This window comes from Leuresthes tenuis, unplaced genomic scaffold (genome assembly GCF_036924035.1).
Source record: "Leuresthes tenuis unplaced genomic scaffold, fLeuTen1.0.hap1 SCAF_4, whole genome shotgun sequence".
Lineage (NCBI taxonomy): Eukaryota > Metazoa > Chordata > Actinopteri > Atheriniformes > Atherinopsidae > Leuresthes > Leuresthes tenuis.
The window spans coordinates 8,339,193-8,362,444 of NW_027325358.1; the positions used below are offsets into that span (position 1 = coordinate 8,339,193).

A 23,252-nucleotide genomic window follows, 5' to 3' on the forward strand; every position below is an offset into this window, starting at 1 on the left:
TGGAGTTTTTCGACCATCACAATGTCCAATTGGTTTGCTATCACCAATTTATCTGTCAGGATCTGGAAGTCCTGCAGAATCTTAGCTCTGTAAATTTGACTTTCAACCCATACTCGGTGCAGATGTTCCTGGGCACTATTCTCGCCACGTGGTAATGATGTTTCATGTATGCTTAGTCTGATTGCATCATACATCCTGATAGTCATTTCCACAACTGTCTTGATAGTTATTTTATATTTCATAACTGAAGTTAGTTTGTAAAGAACAGCAAGAGCCCATATGGATTTAAGTAAGACCATCATACTTTAATTCTATAAGGACTTGTTAAGGCTTGAGAGGCCTCTCTTCTCACAGTACTGATATTGACATTTTACAGTCTGAAAGAATACAAATTCATATTCCCCATAAGATGAGGACTGATAATAATCCCATGACTTTTCCCTTTCAGGATGCATACACTGCATTATACTAGATACAAACAGCATGCTTCTGCTGTTAACTACACAGCTACAGGTTTTTAAAAAAAAACACATGCTCTTGAACACAGCCAAAACTGTCCCTAACACTAAGAGACAGTAAGCGCTTTCATGTATGGCCAATGTACCACCACGGAATAACCTGCATGTCTCCAGACTATAGGAGGTAACTTGTGCAAACGGAAAAAAAGGAAAAAAAGACTAACAGTAGAACATGCAAGAGCCACACACCTGACCAGCTGCTTACTTCAGATGGACGCTACTTTCCATTTCTACCTATACATTAAAACATATTAAGCAAGTCTTATTCCATCCTTGGAGTTAGGAAGTGGGCTGTTTAATTAACTGTTTTCAGTCCAAATAATGTGGCTTGATAGAAAGATTAAGAAAAGTTGTGTGTGCCATAAAAAAAACAGACTCAACATATCTGCCCTTGAAGTTTTTGTAAATTACAAATAGGATGTCTAAGAGCTAAACTGTCAATAGATCAAACTACAGACAGTGAACACTGTTGTAGGTTTGTTTGCATCCATATTCTCAGATAAGTAATAATAATAAGTGCACAGGTTTTTGCTCCCAGTTCTTCTTTGCCATCACAGTAGGGCTTATCCTCACCACCTAAATCATTCAGAAACGAGGCAGCGTGATCTGAGGAAAAACACAAGCCAGAGATTAGATCCAACTTCTTTCAATATTGTTACTTGACATCTATAAACGGACCAACTCTTCCTCTTTACCTTAGTTTGATTATTCCGCAGCCTTATTTGTTTGGGTGTTGTTCTTGTGTGAGCACGTCTTCTGACTATCTAACACATCGGTCCTCACCTGACCCAGAGTTCGCAGTAGGCACATAGTGTCGAACCCCTCATCGCCAGCCTGTTGCAACAACTGCAGCACCTGTTAAACAGAAACATTACCTACTCTATAAAAGGAAAAAACTACACGAAAATACACAAAAAACACTGTACTGGACCTGCAGTGATTATGTCAAGACCCACCTGCAGACACTTAAATGACTTTAACTGGCTCAGGTTCTCTCTCAGGAACAGCAGATAGATACTGAGGTCATTGTAGACGGGTGTGACCACACCCAAAGCACCAAATCCAGGCAGGATCTCATAAGGCTGGAGGAGGCTGGAACTCTGCCGTGCCGGTCCAAGAGCAGCGAACACCACCAATGGAGCGAGGAGCACGTATACTCCCAGGTTGATGTAGCTGAGCAGTCTGAAGATGCCCACTGCCACAAGCTTGCACTGAACAGCAGCCGGCACCAGGCTGTCGTTCTTCAGCACTCCTGTCCGCAGGTCACATGGAAATTCATCAGTGAGAGAAGCCAGCAGAATGTAGTAGCCAAGGAAAAGGCACGCCAGCAGGAGGATGATCAGAGTCAGGCTCCGACAGGCCATGTACTTCACCACAAGGCTGCGGGAGGAGCGCTTGGTCTTCAGATACTGTTCCACTAAAGGGTATTTAAAGCAGCCCTCAGTTAGTTCCAAAGCAGTGCTGTGGAAAAAGGGAGATAAAACAAGAGATTAAATAATCATTATCATGTAAAAGCAAGACAAAAGATAAAAGCAAGACAAAAGATAAAATCAAGCGAAGGAAAACATCAGTTTGGCTCAAAGCTTTAGATTAAACTGCTCATATACTGAGTTTCATAGTATTTCACATTTTCTAAGAAGATATACCACATTTTATCTGTTTTATGTGACACTTACAATTTGAATTAATTTCCCTGTGATCTCGGTGTCCCATTCAGCATGATTAATAGCACGCAGTTGCAGACTGGCTCCATATCTTTTTAGCACTACCTACTACTTGAGGACAGCAAAAATGAAAACAGTCCAGCTGTGCTCCGTTGCAGATGCAAAGTGTGCTTTTTTTCAGCTCTAAAAATCCACTGTGCACACCCTTTGCAACTTCCTGCAACTTCCCAGTAAAAGCATTAAACAATAAGTAAAAATGTATTCAGATGTAGTCAGAAAGCTTTGGGATTTACCTCTGGTTTTCCTCGTCCTTGCCATCTAACGATGCTAGATTCTTGGCCAGTTTAATGGCACGGTTATAAAAGCGGTCCAGCTCCTCCATGATGAAGCTGAGGTCAGAGGAGAGGTGCGGAGCTGCAGTGAAACGCCAAAGCAAGGCTGGGATATACATGAGGATGGCCAGAGACAGCAAGATGTACGGAAAGAACTGAGGAGAAAACAGAACAGAGGAGTGTGTTTAAATGACCAATGTTTTAGTTTGATTTTAGGAAATTATCTAACCCAGCATGCTTTTAGCCTAAGAAAAACATATCTAAGTATTTTGAAGGCTGTTCTATTATTCAGAGATCCTGTAGGATGTTTGGAAACATGCTGTACTCTCATATTAAAGTCAATCAAATACTGTATCGTGCTGAAAACTAAGACTTTAAAAAGATTCTTGAATTATTGTGATGTACTGTGTAAAATATCTTGTATAGATCGACACTGACTGCCAAAAAGCAATTTGAAACAAAATAATTTTGTATCTAATATCTAACCAACAGTTGTGGACCTCTGGAAAATTTGAACAATTCAACACTGACTATACTATACCCTATACACTGTACAGAAAATGTTTGTGCAGGACATTATACACATAGGAATGAGGTTTCAAAAGGTGTAAAAGAGTCCAAGAATATATTGTTTGGTGGGGATCCTTGTATGCTGCTGTGGTGACCTCAACAACTCAGTTAAACCATCTGTTCCAGTCTGAAACTGGATTTTCAGTGTAATCTTCCTGCAGTGTTATGTCATTTTGCACTGTCATGGTTTCAGTTTTGTTTTGCTTTAAAATAATGTTTTTGTCTCCCTTGTTAGTCAGCTTTTTCATTCACTTTGCGTTACTTTCAGATGGATTTTGTCCCGGCTCATTTAGGATTTTTACTCTGCTTCACACCTTTTTCACACGTATTTGTCTCCGTCATCCACATCTGGTTGCCGTCACTTACCCTTTTTTCCCCCGGTTTTGTGGTTTACTAGTAAGTGAATGATCTCAGCTTGTTCGTAGTATTTGCTTTGCCCTTACTTTTGCGGTTTGCTTCTGTTTTTTTTAACACTAGCTCTCTTTTCGAATCCTGACTTTTGCACCCTGTCTGTCGGTTTGCCTGTGGGCTGATCACCTGTGCTTGACATCTGCTCTATTTACTAAACCTCAGATTTTTGCATTTTACCTGGACTGTATCCTGCATAATACACACAACCATCACATGCACCTTTCTATATGAATGTACCTTTCACAGCTGCAATACTGTTGCAGCTAATTCTTAAAGCCTGTACCTTGTGTAGCCACAGTGGTGAACTGTCAGCTTGCTGCTGCACTGCTGCCCAACAAAAAGAGTCCGCATATGCTGCTTGTCTCAAGGAAAATGCAATGGGGGCAAAGCAGCTGATCTGGGTACCTGTGTGAGGAAAATGAAGGATCAAGGTTAGAACCAACAAATTTGGAAAAAAAAAAAGACAGACAGAGGGTTGGCTCCCCTCTTCTTCTGGACTCATTGCCTCATTTGTTTCATGGTCGTTTTGCAGCAGACTCTGTGTCGGTAATTATGCTGTCCCCAATAATGGTGGGGGTTCAATAGTAACTGAATAAGCATGATCCATGACCCAGATACTTGACAAATAGTTACATTCAGACAGTAGACACAGCGTCTGTTAAATTTACACTGAACCTCTAATTTTTAAGGGTTTTGTAAACCTGCAAATGTTTAGAATTTGAAAAAACCTGCAGCCACATCACAATTAAAGCTTTCATTCAGTCCTTAATTCTGAGTAGACACTATCCACCTCCCTTAGATTCCCTGCCACTATGACCACCTTCATCACTCACCTTCATCCACTTTCATTTTAATTTCCTCAGTATATACAAGTGCTTTGTCTTAAAATTTCTACCTCTACTGTTACTGAGTTTTTGCAGTTGGAGTCTTACCTGGCCTTGCATCTTTCTTACCTGTCTGGTTTGCACCTTGTGAAGTTTTACACTGATAAAAGTCCACAATGCCTGGGGTTAAAAGAGCTCATCCTGGTTTCATGTATCTCTAGTTCAACAGGAAATCCATCTCTGTATCTCAGCCTTTGTGGCTGCTACATGCATTTACTTGGGAAAATCAATGCTGGAAATTGACCACAGCACATTTCAGTAATAGATGGAAAAGAGTTCTCCTAAGTCAGAGTAATGGTTATATGCTGAGTGTCCGTCCTCTGCTTATTCCCTAAAATGATTTTGAATTGTGAAACTGCTGATAAATACTTTCTAGTCACACTAAAAGAGTCGTGAATTTTGATGTTTATTTGTGTGATGCACCTTTCAGCTCGGCAGTGAGCAGATGAGTTTCCATGTCTGGGCGTGAAACAGATAGAAGGGTGGGAACTAAAACTACACCTTCTCCAGTATTCACACCTCTCAGCTCCTGCGGACAATATCACACCTCTTCTTCGCCCTCCACTTACGACTAGTAAATTCAGGTTTAAATTGAGTTAGAATAAGCAGCATTATTGCACACTGAGGACGCTCATGAATTCAACTCACCCACTGACACCTCTTGAGCAAAAGCGAGCGAGATTAGAAACAAAGGCAGCCCCACCGCGAGAAATGTGACTATTTTGTCCACCGCCAGCTCCAGACGCACTCCCTTGTACTTCGCCTCCGTGGCGTCCTTTAATAAAAAGTCCGAAAATACGTACTCCGTGGCTACGGAGGCGATCGCCATGACTAACGAGAACAAAAAGCCGTCACAGCCTAATTGACAGAAGAGCGTCTTTTTTTAATCAATGAACCTAACACGAATTCCGTTTGAAGGTGTTGTTGATTACTAAGATAATTCCCGTTGGAAAGAAAAAAATGTAAATAATATATCAAACATAGGAGAACATTCTTGTTTACCCTCCTCCCTTCAGAGCCGAGGACGATGGTTGAACCTGCTGTCCCGTTACTGAACCAAGGGTGCTGGCTGCCTGCCAGCCGCTGGAGGGCGCTATTAGTCAGTGACGAGCACCTGTTGGAGATCAACAACCACAGCATAGATTTCTAAACTAAAGCCTTATTTTTAGGTGACCAGAGACTATTCAAAACGATATACTTTTTTAGGGAATTTGATGTTGAACTGGTTGAAACTGCATCAAATTACTCTTAATCTAAAATATTATTACTATAATTAGCTTGTCCTTAAGGACCTGAGAGATGCATCTGAACTTTCAGTTGATTCTTCTACTGTTGGCCCAAGCCTCATCAGAAATAGTCTCCATGGAAGAGTTGCTGTCAAGAAGCCATTATTAAGGAAGGGAAACCCAGGGAAACAAGAAGTGGACTGAAAATCAGTGGCAACAGGTCTTAGGAGGGATAAATCCTCCTCAGAGCCCAGACCTCAACATTATTGAAGCAGGGATCATCTCAACAGAACAAAAGGCAGCCAACATCCAAAGAAGAGTTTTGGGATGTCCTTCAAGAAACGTGGAGAACTATTCCTGAAGACTACTTGAAGAATAGACAAGAAAGCTTGACTATGAGGATTCAGGCTGTGTTAGAGAATATAGGTGCTCAGGCCAAATACTGACTTTCAAGTTTGTTAATAAGGTAAAAACTCTATTTTTGCCTCATATGCTGTATTTCCATTTATGTTTGCACAAGTTTAAATACATAGCTGCACCTATTTCCAATTTTTCTGGAAATATATAAAAACAAAACGAGGGAACATTTGCACAACACAGTAAGAAGAAATGTGAAAAAAATATCGAATTATTTGTCAACAAATACAATATTCTCTTGCATTAAGTTTTGGATTAGAAGTAAACCATGAAATCTTGACGAAATTGGCCAATTCTTCAACAATTATTTATATAAAGATGTTTCCAAAAAATATCAATAAAAATCAAGGTGACCACCAAATACTGTTATATTGTGTCCAGTGATCAGTGACAAATGTTAAGATGGATTATTATAGCACTGACATGATTTTTAACTTTCCCATATGATTCTAACCCGGAAATATAAATACATGAATTTGCAAGTAATATATGAAGCACATGGATGAAATCAGATTACTTTGAAATGTAGGTCAGGATACACATGACAACAAAACCTTGAGTTGTTCATGTAAACCAATTATATTAGAAAAATATATGATATTTAGTCAGAAATATTTTGTATTTGCCTCACAATCAAACAATGAAAATATTGCACTTTGAAAATGTTTCAAACATTTAGATTTGGCCGGACTGAATTTTGAATGTGAACATTTTAAGTACACATGTACACCGTGAATTATACAGCGTGAGGGATGTTTATTGTTAGCTTTTTATATATAGCTTGTTATATCTTCATTTGTAAGTCGCTTTGGATAAATACATAAACATAAACATGTGTAGTTTTCCTTGCTGCAGAGAAACAAAAGAGGAGTTCATCATTTTAGTTTGACATACGTTATAAACATATAAAATCATCCCTACGGAAGGTTTCCCAAGGTGTTCATGTTACGTTTTTACTATCATATTTCTAAAGTACAGTAACGTAATCGCGTTATCGTAAAATGCAATCTAGTGACACAATCTCAATCACGTGTAATCCGTTTCTACCCAAAACTGATTAGAAAGGTCGAGTACGTCTACCATATAATTGTTGATTGTCAGATCTTTTTCTTATCTCACCCACATTTAATAGCCTCCTGGCTAAACATCTCTGTTGTAATTTCTATTGCGTTTAAAGTCGCTTTACACAACACGAAATCTGTAAACAAGATTTACGACACACCCTCATGCTTTATGGCGGTTGTTGGTTACAAAAAGGTGCGCGTTTCTAGGGAGACAGATAGTAGGGAACGGTTCGTTGAGGAGGATGTGAGGGAGGAAACCTTCGCAGGTAGATAGCTAAATTACCTACCGCTGTGAAAATTGTTTACAATTATCAAGTAATAAGGATTTTACCTTAAATATTGTGTTCGGTTGCGTGGGAGAGCACTCGTGTTTGTGTTTTCACAAACCTGCTCAAGTTAAATTAACGACGTCTGTTGTTAGCCTGAATAGCTACATATAGGTAACGTTGAATAAAGGGATCATTTTAGGCAGCAGTCTAGCTAGTAAACTTAGCAAGTCAATACTGATATAAACGACTTTAACTCAGACGACCATAACCTTAGCTAGCTTGTAGCTAACTGAACGTGAGGTCTGTTTGTTTTCCTGCCTCGTTTTGGTAAAACAAAACTGGCACCAGCTTCATAAAATCTGTCCAAATCGTAAAATTTCAACATCGAAATTCCTGTAGTTGTTTTGAGCTGGCTACGAAGCCGTATTGCGTGGCTAAAACGCACATTTAACCAGAAGACCGTGTTATCAAAAATGAGTCGGTGCCCTTTATCGGTATCGGTAAAACTAAAGGACACGTCCGATTTCTTCACTTTCATTTCCTCTGCACAGGAAAGCATGAGAGTAAAGATAGACGAAGGTGTGGTGAAAGACCCCTGTGGTTTGTATGATGGAAGGACTGGGAAAGGAGAAATCCATATGCAGCTCAAGACCCATGTCTTGGCTCAGTCACCCCAAAACAGAGGCCTCCACTCTGCTGTGGAAACTCAAAGACTGCTTCCCCGCAAATGAGACAACATCCCCTCAGACGACAAGTAAAAGTGTATGTATACATGTTGAAACATTCAAGAGAGCTGTACGCAAACATTTTAGACGCTAAGATGGAAGATCCTTATTGAAAACCAGGGAATTGAACACAACATGTTGTAGGTGCATTCTCTGATCATCTGTGTAAAGTTTTCACTGACCATTATATCAAATGTTTGTTGCTTTGCAAATGCTTTCAGCATATTTTACATTTCTTAACAGATATGAAGCTTTTCTTATTTGGTATTGAGTCAGAAATGTATTCCAATAAAATTGCATCATCAGTGTAAAGACAGTTAGTAACAGTTCATTTTGGCATATGTAAGTAGTGGTTATGTACAGCGGGCAACCATGATCAGAGTGAGTCATGGGACTGCTCAGTAAAAGGTATTTGCATAATGATTTCCCTGAACACCATTAAATACTAAACTCAGCCATCAGTGTATTTGTGTTCGGACCTGTTGCTAATATGTGGACTGATCACATGAAAACTGCTCTAAATACAGATTTGAATGTGCTGAAGATTATTTGAAGAATCGTTCAGATCAGGATGGGATATGTAAACCCATTTCTCCTTTGTCTGTTTTTCAGTTTCAAGTTTTACTCCGACTCTTTCAAGTAGTATAATTTGCTTCACACTTAAGATGGTACCCTCCTCCATATGAGCGGGTTCAGCTGACTATCATGAATCTTTTTAATGTAATTTGAAAACATTTACTCAAAACAATCCACTGAACTAACACTTGTTTTTTTTTTTTTTTACTTTTGGTATTTCAGAACAATTACATGGATAACAGAAAGGCTGTGCTGGAACTGAAAGATGTCCCTCCTCCACACCACAGCTCCCCTTCCCAATTATCCCAGCCCTTTCCGCTGGCCCCTCTCCATTTGCCTCCCCCCTGCTTGCCGCCTCCTCCTCAGCTTTCACAAGACTCTCACCAACAACCACCGCAACAGCAAGAAGGGGCTTGCCCCAAAGTAAGCGTTTGCACCCACTGTGACTATTGCAGCACAGATGGCTATGGGTTGTTGGGTGGCAGAGGTGTTGTTGGTAGTAGTAGCAACATTGATGGGGTTGTTTCACTTTATACAGCCCAACGCTCTCTAGGGGCACCTATCAGTAGCAGCTCTGCGTCCTGCTCTGTAGCCTCATCTGTTTATCAGCTTAAATGTAAACCAAGCTGCAGCAGTGGAGTTGAGGTCTCTGATTCTATGCTCAGTCTTGGATGTAAACCTTGCCTGCCCTCTGTTGCTACCTCGCAGCCTCTTTCATCACACCCCTACCACCCCTGCTGTTCGGGGCTTCTCCACACCTGCTCAGCTACACCTCTCCCATGCAGTCAACCCAGCATCTTTCCCTCTTTAGCCCCTCTGGCTTCCTCTGTTTCCTCTCTACCTGCTCCTTTGCATGGCTCTTGCTTGGCCTCTTCTGGTTTTTACACCTGTGGTGTGGACTGCAGCCCATCAGCCAGAAGATCCCAGAGAAGCATACTCTGTGATTACCCAGCTACCAACACTATTACTGCTTCAACCACCTCGGCGCACTTTTACTCTAATCCTATGCACCTAAATGTTGAAAGCACGGTTTGTGTGAAGGGGGGACACTACTGCCAGGAGTGCTTGTTGAAGGTTGGTAGAGTTCCTTATTCACTATGCCTTTCTTTTTATGCGTGTGTGTGTGTGTGTGTGTGTGTGTGTGTGTGTGTGTGTGTGTGTGTGTGTGTGTCATAAATATGTAGGCAACTGGATCCTGTGTCTACTGATTACAGAACCATGTAGATACATTGTTTTTGTATGCGTTTTGGCATGTTATTATTTCATGTTCATGTCAGTTGGGTTTCAGTTTCCCTGTCAGTTGTTTAATTTTTTCTTATTTGCAGCCCATGAATGGTCTGACTACAGGGCCTGATAAAGTGTGGCCCAATATTCCTACCCCTCGAACTGCATCTATCCCTGTCCCTATTTGTAATGGCTGTGGCACATCATCTGATGGCAAGGCAATCATGCCCACCACCAACCTTAGCAAAACTGGACATAAGTATGGTTAGTGAACTTTATAATCTATTTTTGGACACCCACATATCTGTCATGTATTGAATTTCCTGTCGGAACGGCATGCTGTGAAGTAATTTGAGAGATTTGATGCTGTTAAGATGCCTCAAGGTTTTAAATTATTGTTTTGTTAGGTTCTCCAGAAAGTAGTGGCCCTGAGAACATCCCTCCAGTGGGTGTCTTTTGGGACATTGAGAACTGCAATGTGCCCAGTGGACGCTCTGCTGGAGCTGTAGTCCACCGTATTCGCAGCCGTTTCTTCCAGGGACATCGTGAAGCCGAGTTTATTTGCGTCTGTGATATCAGCAAGGAGAGTAAAGCTGTCATCCAAGAGCTCAACAACTGCCAGGTATCAGCAAAAGTGACATAAAATGGTTTCAGCTTTTAGAATAATTTCCCTGGTTATATTTGCCACTAAAAATGGAACTTACCAAGTTTGATTTTGAGAATTTGGTGTACCTGTGCTATGCTCACAATAAACTGGACACTGTACATTAGAGGTTTAATAAAACAAAACTGTTGCCTTTGCATCAGGTTACTGTTGCGCACATAAACGCCACGTCCAAGAATGCTGCCGATGATAAGCTGCGTCAGAGCCTACGACGCTTCGCTGAGACCCACACGGCACCTGCAACTGTCGTACTAGTGTCCTGTGAGTTCCTAAGATTAACAGCAGTGTATTACAGCCATGATGTCACAAACTTCTGTGACTTAAAAACGTCATTTCTTCTCATTGTCAACAGCGGACGTGAATTTTGCAAGTGAGTTGAGTGACTTGCGTCATCGCCACGGTTTCCAGGTAATTCTGGTCCACGGAAACCATACGTCTTCAGCCCTTCTGCAGCACGCCCACAGCCACGTGGCCTTTCAGGAGATCACAGCTGATCTGCCACCACGTATGCTTGTCAAAGCACAGGTAGGCCTCTAATGCTGCGTTGGGGCCTAAAAGAATGATTTGTTTTTAATTTATGCTCTATTGAGTAAGGTAAGTAGGTACTGTGCAGATTAACAAAGAAGAATCTCATTTTAGTGTTGACTCGCCAAGAAAGCAGAGAGTGAGGCAGTTTCAGATTTATTTTGGGGATCTTTTTTTTCACATCTACAGTGCTGACAGAAAGTTTTCAGACTCTTTAAGTTTTTCCGCATTTTTTAAAATTTATTTCAGGTTTATCCTTTTTTTTTTTTTTCTTTCATCAAACTGAACATGCGTTCTTCGATTTTATTTATTTATTTTTTTAAGAGTGCAAGCAATATTCTGAACCTCATTGCTCTGTTTTTATGCTTGCTTACACCATCAACAATGAGACCTTATGTAGAGATATGTGCATGTGCCTCGCTAATTTAGGCCACTGAATTCAGTTTGGCACAAGTGGACACATCTTAAGCTGCAGAAGCATCTGAAGTGAGTGACCCAACAGTGTCTGAATGCTGTGAGTGAGACATTTCAAGCTTTCGGGGTTTTTTTGTTTTTTAGGCAGTGTTCGACAAATCTGAAGTGTTTTTGTTTTGTTTTTTAATGATGTGTAGCAAACAAAAGGGTTTGAGAACTTGCTGTCATCACTGTGTACCACTGTCAGCCATTCTATAACTTATTTTTCAAGTAGGTCAAAACACCTTCAGTTTTTTTTTTAAGTGGAAAACATACAAACCACACACGCGCGATGTCTCTTCCTCCCCTCCCTCAGCCCAGTTTCAACCTTCTCTATGTGCACAACCTCCCTGTCATCTGTGACAAGAGCCTTCGGAATGCTGTGAAGCTCAGGCTCCGCCGCCTGTCAGACAACTGCGGTGGCAAGGTGCTGAGCATGTCCCAGGGCACAGCAGTCCTCCGTTTTGGCAGCTCTGAGGCAGCTGCACGGGCCCGCAAGCGAATGGAAAATGAGGATGTGTTTGGCCACCGAATCAGCCTTTCCTTCTCCCCAAGGCTCAAAGATGATGCCAGTCCTGAGGCTGAGCTCCAGTCTCAGTCCCATCACTTGCCTCAGAATCAGAACTATCAAACCCAGGATTCAGTGTTTGCCCCTCCCCCATCAATATCCACCTTCTCTTTTCTTCCCCTGGAGAAGCCCAGGTCACCAAGGAGGCCACGGCGGGCAACATGCCCGTGTCCTACCCCTGGCCAAGAGCCTGAGAGGCCCTACAGCCCCAGGAGGGGGTCCAGTGGGCCTCCCGGTGGTGCTCCAGCCAAGCCCCATCAGGTCAGCAGACTCATCTATGCCTGCTTCCCCTCAAACTCCATTGCCCTCTGTCCTTGTCTGGACTGCCATTTAAGTCGCACCCCCACCCCAATGCCCTTCTAATTGCTGCTTTAACTAATGGCTTAATAACTGCCCGCTTACATTGTCTGCCTGTGCTTGCATGTATTAATTGTTGCTCGTGCTTCATTTATCCCCTCCTGTCCTGCATGTATGTTGTTCATTAATCGTAGGATGCATGAGTTGCCATAGAGCTTAATCTTTTTGTGTTTGTCGAGTATATTTGAGCTGACAAACTTCTGCTTTGTGGGTAGCCAGTTTTGGTCTGTCCATTTTCTTCTTCTGAATTGTGTGGGAATTTGCCTTGTGATCTTTTCCATCATGACAAAACTGACATTTCTTGTGTTTTTCTTGCTAAATTGCAAGAAAATGTATCCACTTACTGGACTAAAAAAACTACAGATGGACATTTTGAACTTTCCTGCTGCTGGACAGTAAAGAGGACTTTCAGTTTAATTTTTTATCATTTGTTCATGAATGTCAAAATTTGAGTAAAATTCTCTTGGTCTCTGGCTTTGTGACAAGTAATTAATATAAATCTCTTCTGTCACAGTTCTCTTGACTGACTTTGTAGCAGGATGAAATCGCAGTAAAATTCACTGTATTGGACTGTGTAATGCGCTACATTGGCTTGTGTGCATCTCTAGTTATATCCCAGTACATTAGTTAATGTCCGTCTGTTACTTTTCTACCTTGTTTTCACGTGCCTTAACAAATCGTACTAATCAACTCATCCTCCTGCCGCCTTTACACATAAGAGACACGAACAGTATCCAGCGGTAAATGATATCTCCTCCCTTCTGCTTGATCCAGGAGCTGGTTAATACAGAGGGCAAGCCCAGAGTGGGTCTTCCCCACCTGGACAAAGGACGTGGTGCTTCCTTGTCACCTCACGGGAATGGTGAGACGAGAGCACTGGAGCAGCTGTCCAAGCTTCCTGGAGAATCCATGTACAGGAAGAGGTACACTCACAGATGGGGGACATAAGAATGTCTCACTTGATAATGAGATTAAACTTCTGATAATATTTCTTTGTAAAGTATGGGGGGGGGGGAAATTGTAGCTTTAAAACATTTTCCTGGGAGGGGCAGTATATTTGCCATTTGTTTGTCTTTAATAGTTCAACACCAGCTTTTATTTGTTCAGTATATTATAATAATAATCAGTATTTTTTTCACTCATCTTTTTTTTTTTTGTGTAGGAGAGAGGGCTCCAGTCCCCAAAGTGTGACTGAATCCCTTGCAGAAAAAGGGGATAGGACCTCAGGGGAGTTCCAAATTAGCACACCCTCAGCCTTCAGCAAGTTGAATCTGCACAGGAGCTTCAGTCCTCTTGTCTTGTCTCAGGGCTCCTGGTCATCCAGGTACACATTATCCAGCCTCTCATAATGTTGAACAGAAAAGACCATATTAGCTGCATCCTCAAACATCTTCCATTTCTCCAACAAAAGGAGTGTATCCCCCTCCCTGTCGAGCCGCTCCTCGCCTCTACTTGCTACCCCTCGTAGTCCTTGTCCTGAAGGTCCTCCTGAGCCTTTTTCTGAGGGAGCAGAGGTCCAGGTGGCCAACGTAGACTACAGAATGTCTCGTATGGATCTGCAGCAGACGCTGCATGACGGCTTCTCCCGATATGGACAGGTCAAATTGATTTATGCACAGCTCAAATCTTAGTCCAAAGGAAGAAAATATTAGCGTTTGCTTGCAGTGAGATTGACACATTCCCTACTTGAGACAAGATTTATCTTTTCATTCAAAGTTATCCTTGTGTTCTGCTTTGTTTTGTCTAGGTGAAAGCTGTGGAGCTGAGTCCCCACACTGATTATCAGCTGAAGGCCACAATTCAGATGGTTTCCCTGCACCAGGCTATCGGGGCTGTCAGTGGCCTACACCGTCATAAGATTGGAGGCAAACGTATTCGGGTGTCTCTGATTACCGGTGGCAACAACAAGTCTCTTGCTTTGCTCAGGTAAAGTTTATATTTTGAGGTATATTTGACTGTTTGGGGAATATGTTGGTCGTGGTTATTAAAGCTTTTGTCTTTTCACAGCACAGAGATCATCTGTATTCTTCAGGATGCACCCGCAAATTGCCTTCCTCTATTCAAGTTCACTGAGATCTATGAGAAGAAGTTAGTGCCTGTCTTGACGAGTGGCTTTCAAACTCTCTTTAATCATGTTTTGCGCTTTGCACAGTTTTACAAGACGATAAACTCTACAATAAAAAGTGGATGCGTGTTTAAGCTTTGTCTTTATTTTTTTTTTCTCCTCCGTATATCTAGATACTCCCGTAAACTGGTGATTGGTGATCTCTACAGGCTACCGGAGCTGCTTTCAGTGCGGGAACAGGGAGGCTCAAAGCTTGTATGCCTTCTTCAAAATAGCCAAATTCGACAGAGTCCACTGGGATCCTCGCAGTCCCAGGAGGGCTCCTCCTCAAGTGGAAGCCCGGTTGTATTTGAGGAGCTTGAGTACCACGAGCCTGTTTGCAGACAGCATTATGCACAGAAGGACTTCAGGTATAGAATCTTGATTGAAATGTGCACAGGAGGAGTTAGCAGACTGTCACCTCTTCCACCATCTCTGATTGGAGTTTTTGTTTGTTTGTAGTGAGGCTGACTTTGACCCCGACTCCTACAAAATCCCCTTTGTTGTGATGTCTCTGAGCACCTTAGCCTCTGAGATCCACAGTCTGTTGCAGTCACATGAGGGCACTCTTCCTCTTCTCAGGTATCGATGAGCTCATTAATCCATGTACAGGCTTTTTACCTCAAACCTTTTCCTTTAGACTGTGCAAATATTGCACACATTACAAAGTAAATAATGTGGTTTGATTTCTGTTTAGTTTCCCAGACTGTTATGCTGCAAAATTCAACCCTCTGCAGCTGGGCAATGAGACGATGGAGGGTGGCATTCCTCTAGAGCATCTCATCACCTGTGTTCCCAGCATCACGATCGTCACAGCTCAAAATGGCTTCAAAGTCATCAAGTGGGTCCACAACAAACCACCTGCACAAAACTCTGGTAAGAATATTCACAAATGTCAGAATTTTGTGGTAGATTTTTTTTATTTAAAGTTCATATCTGTTCATTTTTATCACTGCCGTGTGTTTGTTTCCATGTAGAGCCGTGGATTCAGCGCTGCAAGAGCCCAGTTGGCAATCCACAGCTCATCCAGTTTAGCAGAGAGATTATTGACCTGTTGAAGAGTCAGCCGTCTTGCATCATGCCAATCAGCAAATTCATACCTTTATACCACCATCACTTTGCCAAGCAGTGCCGTGTCTCTGACTATGGCTTCTCTAAGTTGCTTGAGCTTCTGGAGGCTGTGCCACATGTCCTACAGGTATTGTAATGAGAATAATCTATTATAACCCATTTTTTGTTTTTCTGTATTGTTTTATTGCTTTTTAAAATGCATTTTCTTCAATAACAGATCTTGGGTATGGGCACCAAGCGTTTACTGACCCTAACCCACCGAGCACAAGTGAAGCGCTTCACCCAAGACCTGCTTAAACTACTTAAGTTTCAGGCCAGCAAGCAAGTGGCAATCAGGGACTTCATGCAGGCGTATCATTGGTCAGTAAACATTATTTGGAGCTCTTGATGATGGCTTTCACTGTGACTTTCCCTCACAAGTAAACTGTCTAAGAAGAGTTTGGATCATTAGTTTTACAGATGTTTGTAATGTGTTCATGTGCCTCGTATATCAGGTGCTTCTCCAGAGACTGGAAGGTAACAGACTATGGCATATGTGACTTGATGGACCTGCTGACGGAGATCCCTGACACCACCATCACCATCACACACCAAGCATTGGACACGATCATCTCTGTTCCTAAGAGGGGTCAGTTTAAGGCACTTGCAAAAACACTTGATATTGTTTTGGAAAAGTGACTACGCCAGAATTTTCTAAGATTTTCTTATTTAAAGTGACCCTTTAAGTATTTGCTTAAACTACTTGTGTTAAAATGTCACTAGTGGTCATGTAGTTTACATTAATGTCTGAAGACTGTTTATTTAAAAAGACAGAACTGGTAAATTTGACTGTTCACTTTGTATCAGCAAAACATTTTGTTTAATAAGTAACTCCCTCCTTTTGTTTCAGAGCGGACTGTAGACGAAATGGAGCGAACCAAGCAGTTTGGAAAGGAGGTGGTGGACCTCCTCCGTCACCAGCCTCACTGCCGAATGCCCTTCAGTAAGTTCATACCGACGTACCACCACCACTTTGGTCGTCAGTGCAAGCTCAGCTACTACGGATTCACCAAGCTCATGGAGCTCTTCGAAGCAATTCCCAACGTTCTGATGGTAAGTCGGGTCAAGGAGCGAGGTGTAGTGTTAGCAAAGAGAGATTTTGGTGTGAATTGGTGGTCGTAATGTGACGTGTGAAAGAGCAACAGTCTACACTTCAGTGGGATTTTTATCAATGAAAGTTTATTTTACTCAATATCACACATTGCTGCTTGACTCAGTAGGGCATTGCTCCCATACTCTGGATCAGCTTTTTTTTAAGCCTTCTCTTAGTTATCATGTGGACAGAACACTGCTTCTAGAGTTTTAACCAGAACTAAGAGATCTGAACACATCACACCAGTTTTAAGATCTTTACACTGGCTTCCAGTCAGTCACAGAATAGATTTTAAAAGCCAACTGATGGTTTACAAATCCCAAAATGGTTTAGGCCCCAAATACATCTGATATGTTCAAAGAATATAAACCCAGCAGAGCTCTTTGATCCAAAGACTCGGGTCAGCTGGTCCAGTCTAGACTAAACACGGAGAAGCAGCATTTAGTTATGCTGCAGACAAGTGGATTAAACTGTCACCAAATGTAGACATTTTTAAATCCAGGTTAAAAACATTTCTTCTCTCATGTGTCTATGCATGAAATCTGCACTGTATCTTTTAACTTATCTAGACTGTTGCCTGTTTTTATTCATTTCAATTATTTTATTTCTTTCTCTTTGTATTCTTTTATATATTTTTAATGCTTCTTCTGCTCCCCGCTGCAATGCTTTTATTTCATGTAAAGCACTTTGAATTGTTTTGGACATGAAATGTGCTGTACAAATAAATTGCTCTTTGACTTTTGGATATGAAACGATCACAAATCTATTTACTGGTACATGCAACTCCACTTATGAATGCCGTCTTGATTTATTCAATTCCGTCTCCCCCATCAGGTGTTGGAATGCGGTGAGGAGAAGGTGCTGACTCTGACGGAGGTTGAGCGTGTCAAGGCTCTGGCAGCTCAGCTGGTCAAGCTGCTGCGAGCTCAGAAAAACTCCAGTCTTCCTGTCAGCCAGCTGCTCACAGAGTACAGCAAGACCTTTGGTTATGGTCTCCGTCTTCAGGACTATGATGCAACCTCTCTGCCTGCTCTGCTGGCCAAACTCTGCCATGTTGTCAAGGTAAGAACACGTGTTCATGCACGTTTTTCAGCTTTTTTTATTATAGTTGCTTGAAAGAAAATCTGAACTGGCCAAACATGGACTAGTCGGGTCAACTAAGAAATTTAAATTGGTACATCTCTAATTCTAATACTGATGCATTTGAATGCCTGATTCATCTGATTTAGAGCTGTTTTTTGGCATTACCCTACCAGTTTGCTTGAGTAATCCTGTACTCTGCTACCTACAATACAGAAGTTGACAAAAAGCCATTTTCTTATCATATTCAAGGTGGTGGATGGCTCAGAAGGTCGGGAAGTGCAGCTGATCAACAGGAAGTCTCTGAGGTTGCTGACCTCCCAGCTGCTGGCTCTACTCATGTCCCAAGAAAATGATCAACTCACCAAGGGGATGAAGGTGGAGGAGCTGAGCCAGCGCTACCTCTCTGCTCAGGGAAACCTGCTAAATCCATGTGAATATGGGTTCCTCTCCCTGAGCGAGTTACTCAAGAGTCTCCCATATCTTGTGGAGGTTGGAACAAGAATTTTCCTTCAAGAAGCTTAATGATTTCTCATTTCTCTTTAAAAAGAAGTTAATGTCTGTGACTCGTTTCTCTTTTTCCTCCACAGTTGTACCATGAAGAAAATGATGAAGATGGTAAAGCTGTAAACGCAGCCAGTGGTAGTGGGGATGAATGGGTGAGGCTCACCAGGCTTTACCAATTTGCTCGTAACGTCTGCGCGCTGCTCCACACTTACCATTACAACCAGATCTTCCTGACTGAGTTCCAGGGGGCTTATAGCAAATTTACAGGCTGCAGCCTTGAACCACGCTTTTACGGATGCTTCAGCACTGATGAGCTGCTCAGTGCCATTCCACAGGTGGACATGTCTTTGTTGTCTTTGTTGTATTCATTTGTTGTCAACTAGAACAGCTAATATAAAAAAAAAGAGGTGCCTCTGTTCACACAACCTGTAGCTTGTATTACTCTGATATACACAAACATACACCCAGTTATCTTTGCTTATTTTAACTCCTTTTTTTGTTTTTGGCTGTGTTGTTTGGCTGTGTTGTCAGGTGGTTTGGATCAAAGGGCACGGTCACAAGAGGATTATCGTTTTGAAGAACGATATGAAAGGTAAAGACTTATTTATAATATCTGTTTAAATCAGACTTGATGGACACTTTGACCCTGTTGATTGACTGAAGGATAAGCTGTGGCTGTGATTTAATGAGATGTGCCTGCGCAGTGTATACATGCCATTATCAAATGGGTTTTTGTGTTTTTAGCTAGAGCAAGCTCTTCAGTGTCCAACAGCCCCCAGCCAGGAGAGAACACCGAGAGCCCGAGAGACAGTCCTGTTAGCACTGCAACATCTGGAACCCAGAGTCCAGGTAATGCACGCTTCCTCATATAGACTGGCCAAGATTGTCCAAGTCCGAACCCTCAGGTACCCCCACAAGGCAGAGATGTTGTTTCAGACGTCACTTGATTCATACAAACACTCAAAGATCTCAGATGGATATGACATGAACCATTTTAAAACAAAACCACTGATCCCATACTAGTCCTTAAGCCTGTTTGTCATGATGCTGCAGCCAATGGTATCAAAAGAAAAGGTGAGCGCCAATAAAACCAAAGTCGTGTGTTCTCCAGAGTCTGCTGCCATCAAATGTCACTGGAAACTTTAAGTAAAGCAGTGTGCTAAAACCAGACTGGAAAATATCCATGACATTGATTTTATCCAAGAAATTATTAGATTCTCAATGTTTTTTTTATTTTTTATTATTCTTTCTTTCTTCAAAATCTTTAACGTAAAAGGTCATTGGGATATATGGCCTGTAACTGTTTGCAAGAGATGGGTCCAGCTTGTTTAACGAAGCTGGGAACTGAGCCAGTATGAATAGCGGTATTAATCATTCCACTATACAGGAGCCAATACAGTCTAAAACACTAATGAGAAAAGAAATGTCAGGGGGGCTTGAAGTCGGTGTCATATGGCCAAGCAGCATATGTGAGTGGCCGCCTTGTAACAACGTGATGAGATTGCATTGGACGAAGTATCTCGTGTCGGGCTGCTCTCCTCCTAAAGCCGTCATCGACAGCTGACCCCTCGTACCAACCTGAGAGGGGGTGTTATGCTCCTCATGACCTGAAGGATTCTTGCACTTTCTCTCTTTAAAGTTTTCTGTTTACTGCAGTCGCTGCTGCAGAAGTGTCCGTATTTTCAGGTGGGTCTTTGTTTTCTCTGCCAGGTGGTGATGCAGCTGCAGAGTCAGAGCTGCTGTGTCTAACGTCACCACTGGACCTGTTGTGTGGTCCCGTACCATCCTGTCTACCATCACCTCAGCTCCACCCGGACCCAGTCGTCCTCCAGCACATTGACCTAATGCACTTTGAGAAGACTCCACCACCACAACTACCAACAGGTCAGATTTAATGTTTCAGTCTTCACCTCAGTGTCATTTAAGTAGAACTGGCTCTGGAGGCATCCATTCAAGTTTCCCCTTTATTTAACTAACATAGTAGCTGCCACTGTCACTTGCATCTTTGTGTTAGCGCAGTTTGTATTTGTGTGTGACATTAGAAGGTGCTGAATCTGAAGATCCAGCAGCAGATGATCCACCGGAGCATCCTGGCAGCACAGACGACTCCGCAGTCACCAGACCGCTACCGGCTCCTGACATGAAGAGCCTTTTGTCCACGAACAGCCCCAGCAGAAGAGCCTCACGCAGCAAAATCAAACTAGCTGCCAACTTCTCCTTCACAGCAGGCCTATGATCGGCTCACACATCCACGGCCAGCAAAACTGCTACTCACAAAGAGTAACTCTAAATAGAAGAGTTGACAGGCTACATCAAAGCACTACAAAAAATGACCCCTAAAGAGTATTTGTGTTGTAACTTCTACATCCCAACAGGCTGTGGCATTACTCTTTCTTCTTCTCATCAGCAATCCTTTCCTTTTTTCTTTAGTTTTCACTGATGTCCACCAAGCTGTGATATATATATATTTTTTTTCCCTCATTGCAGATTTTTTGCAGTTCTTTAATTTTCTGAATTCGGCTGCTGTAACCTGTTTTTCATCCCAACAGTAGTTGCTTTCAATCACTGTGCATCCTCAGTTTAGAGCCATAGCCACTGTGTTGAGGAACTCGTGCTTACTATGAATGAAACTGAGTTAGTTGTCACTGTGTACAGTGTTGTTTAACAACGGGAGAAATGCTAGTGATGAATAACTTGGTTTTCTGTCCAAAAATCTAAGAAATGTAGCTGCTCACATTTTCAGTTTGTTACATTGACATATAAAAAGGTTTTTAGATTGCTTTTGTAAGTTAATTATGTCAAGACACCTTCAGCATTACTTTCTTGTCTCTCCAAAGACAATAACTTTGATTTAAAACAATATTTTCAAATTTATGGGACTTTTCTTTGTAGGTAACCCCAAAATGTCGAGCAATCCAGCTCCTAAGCTCCCTGGCTGTCTCATTTTGCAGAATTTTTAAAAAAAAAAAGTAGTAGCTTATCACTGAGATAAATTCTCCTCCTAAAGGAAGCGTACGCATGTTGTTTTTAGTTCCTTCCATACTGTGCAGGGTATTCGGTCGTGTGTGGAAGAGTTTGGTCTAAATGAAGTGGAATGAGGGCAGTTCAGTGATGGGACTGAAGAGAAATGGCTGTTAAAGGCATAGATCAAAAGGTTTTGACTCGTATTGCATCAATGGCTGCTCTCTGGATTTGTTTTTGTTTTTTTCATTCTCATTTATTGACCTAGATCATTGCAAGGTTTTGACTGGTCTCTCTGTGGCCAATAATGAAGGCATGAAAAGGAGAGAAGGGTGGCACTTGATATTCCTTCTGTGTGTGTGCTTCGGGCAGCAGATGCTGACATACTTTTATTGTTTGTCTTTAGCCAGCAGTCAGTGTGTTTTGTGTTCTTTTAGCTGTGTTTTGTCTGTGCGGTTTACACTGGAGTAGGTGGTGTGAAATGTGCATGGAGTGCATAACTGAGTTTATGCAAAGTGTAATCCCAGGAGGAGCAGGCAGGAACAGATGACTTTGTTTAAGATCGGTCTTTATTTCCACCACGATGCTTGGATCATTTGGCGTCACCCTAGCAGTTGCCTTGTAAGTGCTCAAGGTTTGTTGAGGTAACCTTTGCTGCTGGTAGGCACTGTACGAGTGGTGGAGTCCACTCTGAGTTGAAGAGTCTGAGGAGGGCAGCAAGCACTCCTGAGTTTGATTTTTAATGTCACAGTGGATGGATGTGAGTTTTAGGGGGAGATGGGACGGAGGTTGTGGGTTTGAGGACCAGGCTGGGGGCTTCGGAAGCCTCCTGAACACACAGAGGACCCTCTGCGGCTCTCTGGTATCCACCGGGCTTTTACAATGGTTTGTATTTGCCACGGCGCAGGAAGAAAGGTGCCATCTCTCCTCCCCACCCTCTCGCATCCCACATGGAGTAGTTTTAACTTACAGATGTGTTTGATTCTCAACTTTTCTTTGTCTAAAGTGTTTAATCGGCTGCTGGCTGCTGAAATGCCACCAAATGTCTGCTGCCTGTGAAACTGAGCGCCACCGAGATGCTGCTGAAGTCGAAGGCAGAGGTTGTTTGTGTTCAGAGAAAACGCTTGGAGGATGGGTAACAGCCCACTTATTCAGTTTGTTTTTTTCCAAATTTTAGTGGATTAAGTCTGTGTTTGATCTATTCTAACATGAGTTTTCTTCGTCAGACTGGATCTCAACTTGGTGTGGAAATAGTCCTACCTGCCATCTTCCTAAAATGTGACGTGCAAATCAGAATATTTTTAGGGCTGTTACGGCTTATATCGCATGCTATGTTTTATGGACTGTCAGAAAACCACTTTGATGAAAGAGTCGTCGGTTCAGAATAATGATTTCAAATTGTAGATGGCTTAAAGACAGAAAATTCTAGATTTGGCAGTATGAAGGCATTACTTTGAGAAGCTGCTAGGCTTTGCTGAAATTCACAGAGTACTTCAGTGACAACTAACTCATATTTTATTGAGTTCTTGTTTTGTTTAGATCAATGAGAAGCTACTGTACCTGTCGAAATATGCATTTATGCATAGTTTTGGTTCATGAAATGCATGTTTGCAAAGGGGTTTAAATAAGTTATCTTTCCCTGTTCACCTTACTGTGTGTCTTAGTCAGTTGTTCAACAGCAGATTTTAAGGAACTTGTTTATTCAGCTATCCTTGGAAGCGTTTGCCTTGTGATGAATTTTTGTTTACATGCTCGACAACTGTCTCACTGATGTGTCTGCTCTACACTCACCTGCCCACTCAGTCGCATTGTTTTACTGCCTTGCTGCACCACATGTGGTTGTAACGGTTATTATTGACGGGACCAAAAAGACTTCCATGAATAAAATTTCACAAGCATCAATTCTGCTTCTTCTGTTTCTGTGAATCTCAAAAAAAAAACACGAGCGCG

The 23,252-nt window shown here is 42.0% G+C and overlaps 2 protein-coding genes across 4 annotated transcripts; one reads left to right on the forward strand and one right to left on the reverse strand.

The window, feature by feature from the left end:
- Positions 1–280: 280 nt before the first annotated feature.
- LOC140305498 (pannexin-1-like) lies at positions 281–5,424 on the reverse strand. Its single transcript, XM_072384389.1, has 6 exons — positions 5,028–5,424; positions 3,779–3,900; positions 2,476–2,669; positions 1,475–1,979; positions 1,214–1,373; positions 281–1,124 (listed from the first exon to the last, which is right to left on the reverse strand). The coding sequence occupies exons 1-5, from the start codon at positions 5,206–5,208 to the stop codon at positions 1,224–1,226; spliced, it is 1,152 nt and encodes a 383-aa protein (XP_072240490.1). The 5' UTR covers positions 5,209–5,424; the 3' UTR covers positions 281–1,124; positions 1,214–1,223.
- A 1,837-nt stretch (positions 5,425–7,261) lies between these two features.
- Positions 7,262–23,204, forward strand: LOC140305500 (meiosis regulator and mRNA stability factor 1). 3 transcript variants are annotated; one of them, XM_072384393.1, is made up of 27 exons: positions 7,262–7,352; positions 7,907–8,117; positions 8,879–9,730; positions 9,982–10,144; positions 10,288–10,502; positions 10,688–10,805; positions 10,897–11,069; positions 11,839–12,351; positions 13,222–13,370; positions 13,610–13,771; positions 13,859–14,045; positions 14,195–14,373; positions 14,455–14,535; positions 14,686–14,922; positions 15,014–15,133; positions 15,249–15,427; positions 15,529–15,749; positions 15,840–15,982; positions 16,117–16,250; positions 16,512–16,714; positions 17,589–17,816; positions 18,087–18,326; positions 18,425–18,676; positions 18,873–18,933; positions 19,086–19,190; positions 20,052–20,225; positions 20,384–23,204. In XM_072384393.1, the coding sequence occupies exons 2-27, from the start codon at positions 7,962–7,964 to the stop codon at positions 20,575–20,577; spliced, it is 5,439 nt and encodes a 1,812-aa protein (XP_072240494.1). In that variant the 5' UTR covers positions 7,262–7,352; positions 7,907–7,961; the 3' UTR covers positions 20,578–23,204. The 3 variants fall into 3 exon arrangements, with proteins under 3 accessions (XP_072240494.1, XP_072240495.1, XP_072240496.1); XM_072384394.1 differs by having other exon boundaries at positions 12,220–12,351; XM_072384395.1 differs by lacking the exon at positions 11,839–12,351.
- The last annotated feature ends 48 nt before the right edge of the window (positions 23,205–23,252 follow it).

Bases quoted from the DNA above. Each gene is read 5' to 3' on its own strand.
- LOC140305498 (XM_072384389.1), bottom strand. From the start codon at position 5,208: ATGGCGATCGCCTCCGTAGCCACGGAGTACGTATTTTCGGACTTTTTA. The intron at 2,670-3,778 runs GTACAGGCTTTA...TTTTCTCCTCAG, and splicing joins CACCACTGTGGCTACACAAG to TTCTTTCCGTACATCTTGCT. The intron at 1,980-2,475 runs GTAAATCCCAAA...CTTTTTCCACAG, and splicing joins AAGGACGAGGAAAACCAGAG to CACTGCTTTGGAACTAACTG.
- LOC140305500 (XM_072384393.1), top strand. From the start codon at position 7,962: ATGATGGAAGGACTGGGAAAGGAGAAATCCATATGCAGCTCAAGACCC. The intron at 15,428-15,528 runs GTAAGAATATTC...GTTTCCATGTAG, and splicing joins ACCACCTGCACAAAACTCTG to AGCCGTGGATTCAGCGCTGC. The intron at 15,750-15,839 runs GTATTGTAATGA...CTTCAATAACAG, and splicing joins CTGTGCCACATGTCCTACAG to ATCTTGGGTATGGGCACCAA.